The sequence below is a fragment of the Leiobunum rupestre genome, chromosome 9 (genome assembly GCF_980474605.1).
Source record: "Leiobunum rupestre chromosome 9, qqLeiRupe1.1.hap1, whole genome shotgun sequence".
In the NCBI taxonomy this organism is placed as follows: domain Eukaryota; kingdom Metazoa; phylum Arthropoda; class Arachnida; order Opiliones; family Sclerosomatidae; genus Leiobunum; species Leiobunum rupestre.
In genome coordinates this window covers 48,455,628-48,467,970 of record NC_143392.1, presented here as the reverse complement: position 1 = coordinate 48,467,970, position 12,343 = coordinate 48,455,628, and the positions used below count along the sequence as shown (strand labels likewise).

The 12,343-nt window shown below is 34.0% G+C and overlaps 2 protein-coding genes across 2 annotated transcripts in view; both read left to right on the top strand.

Annotated features, from left to right (window-relative positions):
• LOC149928575 (ionotropic receptor 25a-like) overlaps window positions 1-8,295 on the top strand; it is a 28,931-nt gene extending 20,636 nt beyond the window's left edge. Inside the window, exons 9-11 of the mRNA XM_090157928.1 lie at window positions 3,568-3,696; window positions 7,892-7,990; window positions 8,065-8,295. Coding sequence (XP_090014054.1) covers window positions 3,568-3,696; window positions 7,892-7,990; window positions 8,065-8,295 — 459 coding nt within the window. The remainder of the gene's footprint in view (window positions 1-3,567; window positions 3,697-7,891; window positions 7,991-8,064) is intronic.
• A 408-nt stretch (window positions 8,296-8,703) lies between these two features.
• LOC149928574 (ionotropic receptor 25a-like) lies at window positions 8,704-12,128 on the top strand. Its single transcript, XM_090157927.1, has 7 exons — window positions 8,704-8,885; window positions 9,468-9,607; window positions 9,765-10,014; window positions 10,711-10,910; window positions 10,974-11,106; window positions 11,168-11,295; window positions 11,974-12,128. The coding sequence occupies exons 1-7, from the start codon at window positions 8,719-8,721 to the stop codon at window positions 12,126-12,128; spliced, it is 1,173 nt and encodes a 390-aa protein (XP_090014053.1). The 5' UTR covers window positions 8,704-8,718.
• Window positions 12,129-12,343: the final 215 nt, after the last annotated feature.

Genomic DNA, 12,343 nt, shown 5'->3' with positions numbered 1-12,343 from the left:
CAGGCAATCAAAAATAAGACATATTAAGCCATTTCCGTGAAAAACTCGTGTCCACCGTAAATTTAAACCAATTTTTACATGAATCAAGATTACGGTTATATTTGGATTGGGTAGTGATAACACCAACCAGGTTCTACGATCTGGTAGCCTACAGGTTACTTGCACGTGACCCCGAAAATCTCAGATTTTCTAGGACGTCAAAACCATGCAACTGACAAGGAGACTACCCGAGGTGTAACTCATCGATTTTGTTTAAATTCATGGATTAAGTAGACCTTCATGTAACATAAAAAACCCCCAAAGGGAAAAAATGCGATGGGCTTTAGTTTTACCATGGCAACCGAAAACGTTTTTGACAACTTAAATATTATATTTATCTATGTAAATTAAGATGGCAAAATCGACGATTCTAAGGGTCCCCCCTTATGAAATTATTTAAATAAATTTAAAACAAAAGTGGTTAAATTTGGGTAAATATCTAATTTTGGGTAAATATCTAATTTTGGGTAAATATCTAATTTTGGGTAAATATCTAATTTTGGGTAAATATCTAATTTTGGGTAAATATCTAATTTTGGGTAAATATCTAATTTTGGGTAAATATCTAATTTAGGGTAAATATTTAATTTAGGGTAAATATTTAATTTTGGGTAAATATCTAATTTTGGGTAAATATCTAATTTTGGGTAAATATCTAATTTTGGGTAAATATCTAATTTTGGGTAAATATCTAATTTTGGGTAAATATCTAATTTTGGGTAAATATCTAATTTTGGGTAAATATCTAATTTTGGGTAAATATCTAATTTTGGGTAAATATCTAATTTTGGGTAAATATCGAATTTTGGGTAAATATCGAATTTTGGGTAAATATCGAATTTTGGGTAAATATCGAATTTTGGGTAAATATCGAATTTTGGGTAAATATCGAATTTTGGGTAAATATCGAATTTTGGGTAAATATCGAATTTTGGGTAAATATCGAATTTTGGGTAAATATCGAATTTTGGGTAAATATCGAATTTTGGGTAAATATCGAATTTTGGGTAAATATCGAATTTTGGGTAAATATCGAATTTTGGGTAAATATCGAATTTTGGGTAAATATCGAATTTTGGGTAAATATCGAATTTTGGGTAAATATCGAATTTTGGGTAAATATCTAATAAAATTAATGTTTATTTATGAGACAAAAAGTATCATGGATAAAGTTGTAGAGGGAAATCGAAAAAGGGAAAATAAACAGGGTTCTGTACGAAAATTGCATTTATCATCAAAATGCGTGCTCATGATAAACAAAATTTGGTATTGTGGGGCAATATGGTTTTTGTAGGTCATAAATATGAGAACTAAAAAAACTATATAACCTTTTCAACCATACGAAAATCTTTTATTAATCAAAACAAAATCGAAATATAATGGTAAGGCTCAATGATTCCACCGTTTTCTGCAATACAAGTATCAGTACGATAAATCATTTCTCGAAATGATCGCTGCATCATACCTGGAGTGAATAATCAAGAGATGATTGAGAAAATCCGCGTTTTCGTCGCACATAATGCGAAAGCCATTAAAATAATTCATATTTTCGTTCCCAATCGCCATCATGAAGTCCTTGGTGTAGGGTCCCTTGAAACGGATGAAAACGTTAGCGGTCAAAATTTCTCCAGACAAAGTCTTTTGACAATCCTATGTCGTCGCTTGCGCGTCTTGTGCTGGATCGAAAATGGGACACGAAATAGGCTAAGACCGTGAATTCCATATTAACGTTTTAACTGTTTTCTCCACGGAACCTTGGATTGGAATTTCCTGTGTTGTTGAAGTCACGAACCGCTTCCATAACGGTAAAATAACGTAGATTTCTGTTAAGACATCTAACAATAAACCACTGAACAACCCTAGTAGCATTACATATAGCTTCACTGAAAAATTATTATAATAAATAATTCTGCTCGTAAGTAGTTAGAGCATGATACAGGATGACCAAATTTATTTTTTCAATAATGCTTTTATAACAACAATGAATAGCGAAATTTATCATAACCCGTTAAACCATCTCGGGCTTTGATGGGCGGGGCTCTACCGCTTTTGGCGTTGTATCTTATACCAATCCGAAGACAGGCCTTTGTCGCTGACTCGGTCTATGAAACGTTTACCTAATTGTGGCTCTTAACAAACAAAATTAAAATTCATCGTAATTTTTAGGAAATACCTCTACTACTATTAAAAAATCCGTTCATAATCATAAGTAAAGTAATTTGCTTTATGGGTTTTTGTTATTTTCGATCGAATGAAAAGATGAACCTTAAAAGTTTTAAATAAAATTTACCATTCAATGATAACTAGAAAATTTCAAAATGATGGCCATCAAAACAATTTATTTGTGAGCAACGTCACAATATCGTAGACAATTCCCGTCTAGAGATTTTCGAAATTTACCTTTTACCTTCGATATCCATGTTGATAGTGAATTCATTCGTAGTATTTGGAGTCTACGGGGCAAAAAGAAAATTTTGGTTTTTAATTAAACAAATGGAAACATTTAATTATTCTAAATAAAAAACAAATTAAGTGTTTAAATCCGTATCAAACAAATCGAAAGTAAGTTTTTACTATGTTACCTAGGTGGGGTTTTACAATAACCGTGTCCGTTCGATTGGGTTTTAGTCTTATTATCAATTTGCGAAAGCGTCGGGTGGGTTTTAAACCCGGGTCCTCCTTTTTGGCAGGCGAGTGATCTTTCACAGAAACCCGACCCATAATTCGAAATTAGAATTTTAGCTTTAGCGGACGCGTGTATTAATATTTTAAATATCTTTACATTTTGGTTCTTATTTAAATATAACGGGATTTCTTGTTCGATTTGAATTATTTCGTAGAGGATTGAAAATGTTGCCACATCTCTCTTCAATGAAAAAAGGGCGATTTCAACTCAGAGCCTTCTGCTTATAAAGCAAATGCTACAGCACTAAACCACCTGTTTAGGATTTGTCAACTTAAAACCGGACGAGCATTGACACAAACGTTGTCGGTAATGCCTAACCTGTTCTTAGCGCTAGCGTGAAAGTAATCAATTCCACTCGAAAAATGTGAAACTAAAAATAGGTCTCGACATTCGCGTTTGTAACATTGAGTTAAATCATTACGTAAATTAATGCTGACTTATGAAGGAAATTTAAAAATTATCTCAAGATTCGGTTTCGAGTTACTGTTCTGGTTTTAAGGTTTTCAACTTCACCATAGGTCCTAGATATCAATTTATGTATAACAACACCGTGCGTAAAAACCAAAGATATACAAATAAATAGTCGGATAAAAGTTGTTTAGTTTGAAAATAAGTTTCGTCACATCCGAAAAAGAACTTTGCGACTCAGGGCTTTTTTAGACGTCATCTTTCTTGTATTTGTGGCCATCTAAAATGCTAATTTTCGTCGGTAGTCCATTTATTTTTGAAATTTACCTCACTTGAATGATTTTATCAGTAATTATTTTAACAAGCCGACGCACTTATTAAACTTATGTATAGACCTATAATGAGAACAGAAATAAAAAAAATTGTTATTGCAGACTCCACTGAAAAGCGTTTATGGCGATATCGTTTTCAAAACAGACCACACCAAACGAATGACAGCCTACCAGAAAATCAAGATGCAAATATCTAAAGGAACATTGAAATCTCCCGATTTTAGAAGTGAAGTACGTAAAGCCAAGAACTTATTTTCAATTTGATATGAACTAGCTACCGGCAATATTAAATTGAAGTGAGGTACGAGTTTTCGAAGTTGTTTCGTGATCTGCAGAAGGAGAACACTCCCCTTTACATTTTTAGACTAGAAAAGTAGAACGTTTAAACTCAATATAAACAGAACAATTGAAATTAGAAAGGAAGATCTTTTACACTAGGCCGTTCTGATTATTTTTCGTGAAAAGAGTACACTGCAAATTGAAGGCGTATTTAGGTTACTTAAAACGCCTTGAGTTCACTTTAATCGTAATTGAATAAGATCACGAATAACACATGTTCACGAAACGTGCCAAAGGTGATGCTCACTTAGTTTTCCCAATGCAAAAAATAAATCATTTTTGTAACCAGATAAGATCACATTCCCAACAGGTACATATTAAGTAGGTGTTCTTAAAATGAGCTGATAATACGTGTTCTAGAAACGTGCCAAAGGGGATCCTAACCAAGTGTACTTGATGCACACAAATAAATCAGTTTCGAAAACAGATAAGATCACATTTATAAGATGAACACATTAGGTACGTGTTGTTAAAATGAGCTTGGTATACGTGTTCTGATCCTAGCCTGGTGTTCCTCAAGCACCCAAATTTATCATTTTCGTAACAATATAAGATAACATTCTCAAGATCACCACATTAAGTTCCTGTTTTTGAATAAGCTTAGTTTACTTTTTCTAGTTACGTGTCAAAGGTGATCCTAACTAAGTGCACAATTAGATCAATTTCTCAACCTAATTAAGATTACATGCCGATGGAGATCGCTTTCCGAAGCACTTCAAGAACACGTTTATTTTCCAAGTTATCTCTATTTGAATAATATTATATATATCATATATATATCTCTTACATATATTATTTCTTTTGAACTTTGTGATTCCAAAAATACATTGGAATTTATTATATATTCTTTAAGTCACATGGCCTTTAACGAAAAGTGGTACACTTGTCAAAGAACCTAGTAAGGCTCGAAACGTTGTGTCCAACTTTTATTGTTTTAAGTTGTAAATAAAGTAATGTATCGTTATATTGATTTTATTAAGTACTTATTAAATACAGTTATTTATCTCATGAGTATTCCGTAAGAAAATTAATAACCACTATTACTAGGATTACAAAAGTTAGCGCTTCCAAAAGTGGTACATATTTTCTATTTTGGATGTGTCTTCAATATAAGATTGTGTCAAAAAGAAATTATTTTTTAACTCAACGGTTTAGAGAAAGCAGTACAACACCACTTAGAGGTACACATAAATTAATGTGTTTGAAATTAAAGACAATCTCTAAACATTATCATGCAACATTATCCGAGATATGTTCTAAAATGAGAATGTGTTCCAACGTAAAGGCGTTAATTTTCATAATACCATGGGTTTAAGTTTTAAACATATTTTGTTATCGAAAATATTCAGCCTATTCAAAATATCTGGTGCAGAGCCATTTTCTTGGAAAGATATTCCTCCGCTTCTTTGATATTACTCACATGGGTCCTCAAGATACAAATACCACAAAGGACTAACAAATGAAATAAAATTATTCCTCTGATATCCCTTGGCTTTAAATAATATTTGCAAAGCATGATCAATAAGCAGAAATGTTATACAATTGTGTTCTTAAAAAGGTCCTAAGAAACGTTTTCCTAAATTGACCTTACCAGTCATAAATCGGCGTCCAAAGCGTCGAAGAACGCGCATATGTGCAGTTTCTATTATTCCTTGGACCCAATTGTTTCCTTTGACAAAGTATTTGGTTTTTATCGCAAAAGATAAGATAACAATCACTAGTATCTGAAGTTCGTTGTTTATTGAAAGACGTATTCAACGTGTGGAAATAATCAATAACAAATTGTTTCATAGTGACCACGTCATTTAAAAGAAAATTACTATGGTTGCGCTCCCTAACGACGGCAGGCGGAACTATTCGTCCGAGGTCAAATTAATTGCACTGCAAGCTAGCAAAATAGAAAATTTAGCAGACGCTTGACGTAATAACCCCTTATACGGTTTATAATACACAAACCAACTACATGCAGTGTAGAAGCATTAGGGGAAAAACACTGAGATGAGCTATATTCGTTTCAAAACGCCTCACAAGCTGTAAAATTTGTATTTTCTTATGGCATTATAAGAATTACATAATTCCCTTTTTTACTAGGCGTAGTCACTAACAAACTCCTTGTTTTTCCTATAAGGTATTTCTACACTTAGCTTACTTCTTACATTTAAATAACGCACTTTTGATACTTGTTTAGATTCTTAAGAAACCAATGCTTAGTGAAAGGAATCAGTTGCGTCCGAGGAATAACAGAAAATGCACATTTTCGCCTTTTTCGACGTTTTGGAGCCCAATTTTTGAAGTCCAATTACTCGGATACGGTTCGATTTAGGAACACGTTTCTAAGGGCCTTTTCTACTCCTTGTTACCCAACGAACATGCCTATTACTTTGTATCAGACTTCCCTGAAACCCCCTGTATGTTTTAACGTTATTATTAACTGGGTTTAGCTTAAACATTTTTTTTAAATATTATACAAAAACGTTCTTAAGAAACTAAACATTCCTTCGGTCATTTTCGTCGTGGTATAAGCCAGTTCAATCATTTAATAAAAATTATAATAATTTCATAATAATTTGTTAGTTAGCGAAACCTTGCTGACACATCTTCTCTCTTATACATTAATTTTTTTTACTTTGAAATAACTTCTTTTTTAGGGTACATGTAAAGCATATTTTTGAAAGTTCTTTAAGGTCAAAAAAGATTTTCGTTATTAGAATTAAACTTACATTGTACATCAAGCGCTTCGCCATCCTGGTGTATTTTATAAAAATGCTTTACTCGTAATTGAACTTAACCCTTAAGAAATATGTTCATGAAAATAACGTATTAAAATTCATTGAAGAATAAAAACTTTTTAGGAGCTAATGCCAAGAAGATAAACGATATTTTCATAACTGAAAAGGTTTTACTCTCCGTAACACATTTTCCCCTCAAATTCTAATCAAGTTTAAATTTTGAACACCAATATGTGTTTCTATGGGTGGCTTTTTTACAGAAAATAATGAAATAATAATTGAAATCTATATTTTAAGAAAAACCCTTGCTTTAAAGACTTCTGAAAGCTGCACGTAGAGTTGATTTTCCTCTTCTGTATTTCCTGTTTCTTCCAATCTTTAATCCGAGGTTGGTAATTGCAATATACGTTATGATAATAAATATTTCCCAATTAACCCAGTAAAAAACTTAGTAAGAGTAATATATGAATAACTAAACAGTATATAAATGGGTTAGGATTATTTATTACAAACATTATTTAATATTTGGGATATCATATTTTCGGTTTTCACCTGGTGTCAGTAAGCGAAATCGAATTAAATTAAATAATTATAGTTATACAATATCGCCTTCTTCACTTACAATTGTGTAAGACTATATAGCATTTTTTGGATGTTTCAAAACACTGCTAACATCTGACCGAAGTAAGATTCCTGAATTTTTATTGTCTTGAAACACTATCCATGGGCTTATGTCATAAGAAAAGTTAATGTAACTTTAGCGTACCCAATAATAATCTGTAAATGCCCCAGGTATATTCACATGTCTTCCACATGTGTATCCTAGTAAAAATCATGAACTGATTCACTACGAGCTTGCCTTAAAAATAACTAGATCTTATCAGGTTAACGTAAAGATTGCGTAAAATCTCATTGGATCACTCTAAGCTCGCAGTTGGATTATATTGACTATACAAATTGTGTTCTATATTGGTTATCAAATGATCACAATGCACCCTTTCATTTTGCAGTGTACTTATCGCAGATATACTCTAAAAGCACCATCGGTTTTCTGACTTCAAAAACATTTTATCTTTAAATAATTGGTTAATTTTTGTTAATTATTTATAATATTAAATGATAATTTTTGCAACTGATTGTGACTCTTAGCTTCTTAGCGTTGGGTAAGCCAGAGAGAGATAAAGGTAAAAATAATAACTCTTATCGCTTGTAAAGCTTCGGTATGGCCGAGACAACAACAATGTTCATTCCACTAAATGTCATATTCTTTTTCAAAAGATCGCAATATCCATTGTTTAATTTTAGATATGGCCAAAAGATAATAGTTTAATTTTTCGCAGCACTTAATATCTTGGCAGGCGAATTTAGGGGGTAATCCGAAAACCGAGTTCATTGGTGACGTAGAGGTCATATCAAAGCTAGACGCCACATCCATGCTGCGTATTACCACTGTTCACGTAAGAGACCGAGAAAATGAAAGGAATACGTTTGAAATAGAACCAATCTTCATTTGATTGTTTTCGCTTACCAGGATCCTCCTTTCGTTTACGCCACGGAAAAGGGGAACGGAGAGGTGGAATTCGAGGGATTGTGCATCGATTTGTTGAATGAAATCAAAAGGGTGGCCAACTGGGATTTCAACTATCGACTATTCCTTAATAAAGAAAAGAAACACGGAGACATGTTGGAAAACGGAAACGGACAGATTTCTTGGAATGGAATGATTGGTGATATTATTAACGGGGTCTGTTACATAAGTTAACGAAAATTCAAATTTCCCTTTGAAATTTTCTTGATTTCAGTCTTTTTAATTTGCATTTGTTGGAAAACATTTTAACTAAGATATGACTGTCGTACCAATCATTTAGACCTATATAACTTCCTTTATCTATTTCCGTAGGTTTTGACATTAAATTAAAATCTAGGTTCTGGAGCTCTTTCTCGGTTAATCTTCCAACTTAGAATGATTTAATATTTTTTTTAAATTAGTCACCTGACTCGTTTCATGTTGTGCGTAATATAAATTACACAATTTAAACTATGAGTTACTAGCGCTACTAATAATCGTTTTTCTTGTGAATGTAATTTTTACCAACAAGAAATATTCTAGACTAACCCTTTTATTAGCTCGAGCTAATGTAACTTTCACTAGCGTGCCGATCTTGCATTGGGACAATTGTCTGTGATGGCGGAAAGAGAAATAGCTGTGGACTTCACGGTTCCATTCTACGATCTTGTTGGAATATCTATTCTCATGAAGAAGAGTGACCGCAAAACAGACCATTTCAAGTTCTTGACCGTACTCGAAGCCAACGTTTGGGCTTGTATCATTGGTGCTTATTTCTTTACCAGGTCAGAACACCCAAGTTCTCTAACACTTCACGACTATTTTAACTTCGACTTAGTTCAGCCAAAATAGTTGGCTAGCGTAAGCCTTCTTTTAAACCTTATTTACATTGGTTGAGGCCATTGGTCAGAGATTTGGCAATAACCAAACTTGGAACGGACCGTTAAACTTTCGAGATAGAAATCATGACGATTAATCTACTATAAAACTACTAAGCGGAGAGAGTAAGGTACAGAAAAGGATCGAACTTCTTAGTCGTGAATAATTGAAATGAAAGAGACGAGATTGCCTAAATCATTCGAAGATATGGCACTTTTAAAAGTGTTGATCGCGACTCGATAGTTTAAGAAACACGACGATAGATAAATGATAACTTGCTACACAAAAACATCCAAATCAGATATCGATAAAAAACTACCTAGGCTCCTTAAAATGTGCCTTTTGGGCTAAAATTAACTTGTTATCTGTTGACACGTCTCAAGATACCTTTCCTTCTCACCAGATCTGGAACGTCTAGGCGTTAGCATACTCATCCTTTTAATTACTCGTCTACTGGATTAATTGCTTTAAAAAATAATAATTTCCAGCTTCCTGATGTTCTTGTTCGACCGACTGAGTCCGTACAGTTACCACAATAAAAAGGATAAATTCAAAGACGAGGAGGAGACAAGGGATTTTAGTCTCAAGGAATCCCTCTGGTTTTGCATCACCTCGCTCACTCCTCAAGGTAAACACTTAAAAGAACAGACCTTTCAATCGAAACAAAATCTATTAAAACAATCGAAGCATATTTTCTTAAAGCAATGATGAATTGGGCCATCATTGAATTGTTTATTTATCCACCGTTCGAAGATTCAGATGAGTAACTATTCTCCGGCTTGCAGGTGGAGGGGAGGCTCCCAGAAACTTGTCCGGTAGATTGGTGGCGGCCACTTGGTGGTTATTCGGGTTCATCATCATTGCGTCGTATACGGCCAACTTAGCAGCTTTCTTGACCGTCTCCCGCCTGGACACCACCATCGAGTCCCTTGATGATCTATCCAAGCAGTACAAGATCAAATACGCCCCGATCGAAGGAACCACCTCTAAAACCTACTTCGAAAGAATGGCAGCCATCGAAGAGCGTTTCTACGAGTGAGTCGAGGAAACTTTTACACCATGAAACGTACAAGCGTTATCCTTGGCAGCACTTAAGTTATTTCATAACCGGTTACAGATTTGAAAAAAGCAAAGCCACTTTAAAATTGTACAACTGTATCTCGTCTAAAGAATTTTACGAATTTGATAAAGCGGAACCAGAATGATATAAGCCACGTTCACTCTGTATTGATATCGATTTTAAGTAAATCAACACATTCGAAGGAGTTTGAACAAGGCTCAATCGTTTCAAAGCTATTAAAACAATTTTTTACCGCTTGCGTGTGAACGTAGCTATAGTTCACACTGAGACTTAAAACTGACAATAAAGTTTAAAAATTATTTAGGGACCCAAAATCATTTCAACCAAGCCCAAACAGTTTTATTGTTAATTATAAAAGGTATTACGTAGCCTTAAAAATATAAAAAATCAAGGTGTCAGTATTTTTCTAAGCGTTTTCATAAGGTTTAAATTTGAATGTATAAAATAACGATAAAAAATTGCTCAAATGAGCGGGAAAAAATTTGCATAAAAATTAATATTGTAGAACGTTTACATAGAGGCTTAAGTATATGAAATAGTGGAGATTTAATAAAGTTTTATAAGGAATTAAAACTTTTTTAAAATTTAAGTTAAATTAACGGATCTGGTTGGTTTATTTTCTTTATGTTCCCAAAAAAAATGGAAAACAGAATTTGGAAAAACATGTCCTTGGATGATTCTTTGAACGAAACTGAGAGAGCCAAATTGGCTGTCTGGGATTACCCCGTTTCGGACAAGTACACCAAAATATGGTGGACCATGAAGGAAACGACTTTTCCGAAATCATTTGATGCAGGTGTTCAGCTGACCTTGAGTTCTAAGGGACCTCAAGATGGGTTCGCCCTGCTCGGTGAGTACTAGGTAGAAGGTCATTTAAATATTCTAATGATGATATGTCTACATTTGTCCACAGCCGAATCTACGCAAGTGCGTTACGCTACTATGGCCAATTGTGAACTGCGACAGGTTGGCAGTGAATTCAGCAGAAAGCCATTGGCCCTAGCCCTGCCCAAAGGGTCCCAGATTCGAGAGAGACTGAATAGCGCGTAAGAACTCAAGGAGATGAGTTGTTTCACGCATCGAAAATAATTTATTTCTTCATTTCAGAATACTTCTACTGCTGAACAACAGAAATTTGGAAAATCTGAAGGAGAAATGGTGGAACAACAACCCGCACCTGAAGAAATGCCACCACGAGGCAAAGAAAGGCGACGGAATTGGGCTTGACAACATCGGTGCGTACCAGAACATTTATCTCTCAGATTTAAATACTGCTTTTTTAAAACCCAGAAAGTAACGCTAACAACTAAAATTGAAGAAAAACATCGTCATGATTTAAAAGCTAATAGCAAGAATCAATTCGGGCTAACGGATAATGTGTATCAACTCAAGTTTTTTAATGATCATCTGTAATCGTTCTGAAATTTGTTCCTTCATACCACGAAATAGGATAGATATACCTTTAAAAATGGGAATAGTTAGTTTAGGGGGCTGTTAGCTCGCGGGACATAAAGGGTTTGGCACCACCCTCCTACGCATTGTAACCCGGTGACCTGAATAAATCGATTTAAAAGTGGCTAAATGACTTAGAACTAAGGTGGTGTCGTGGGTATTAGCCAAGCTGGTTAATATTATTATGTAATTATTATTGTTGTTTTAATTCATAATTTAATATATTGAATTTGGAACCAAAATTCTGCCGATATAAAAAGTTTCACAAAATAATACGTAGTTAGCAAACGTCCTAAATTCTCGATATAAATGAAAATAAAGTTATTTTAAAACTATTCCTCGAGTGATTCTGGGGACATTATTTTGTTTGAAGACGCGAAAAGATTCAGATACCAGATATAAGCAGACGATTCTTCTAATGACCTGAATTGATCAAACATTTTTTTTCTGTGATCGCGAAGCTGGTATTTTCTTCGTAATGGTCATCGGCGTAGCCACGGCCGTCGCGTCATTGATCATCGAGTACATCTACTTCAAGAGCAAACGGAGCGCCACTAAAATCATCAAGATCAAAGACTTTGCTGAGAGCAAAGACCCCCGATCAGACGTTAACTGAAACCGGAAAAAACCTTTCAACTTGGTTCAAGATTTCACACCACTCTAACTTAGTAGTTTTTGGATTATTTTAGAATTTGAAAGCACAATATTAAAGCTAGAATACGCATGAATGATTTTAATTTGATTAACTTACCGTAAAAATAACAATAATCATATTTAATATTTAAGTACCGGTTATAGGAAACTGGAAACTCGCAACCAATGGGTCATTTA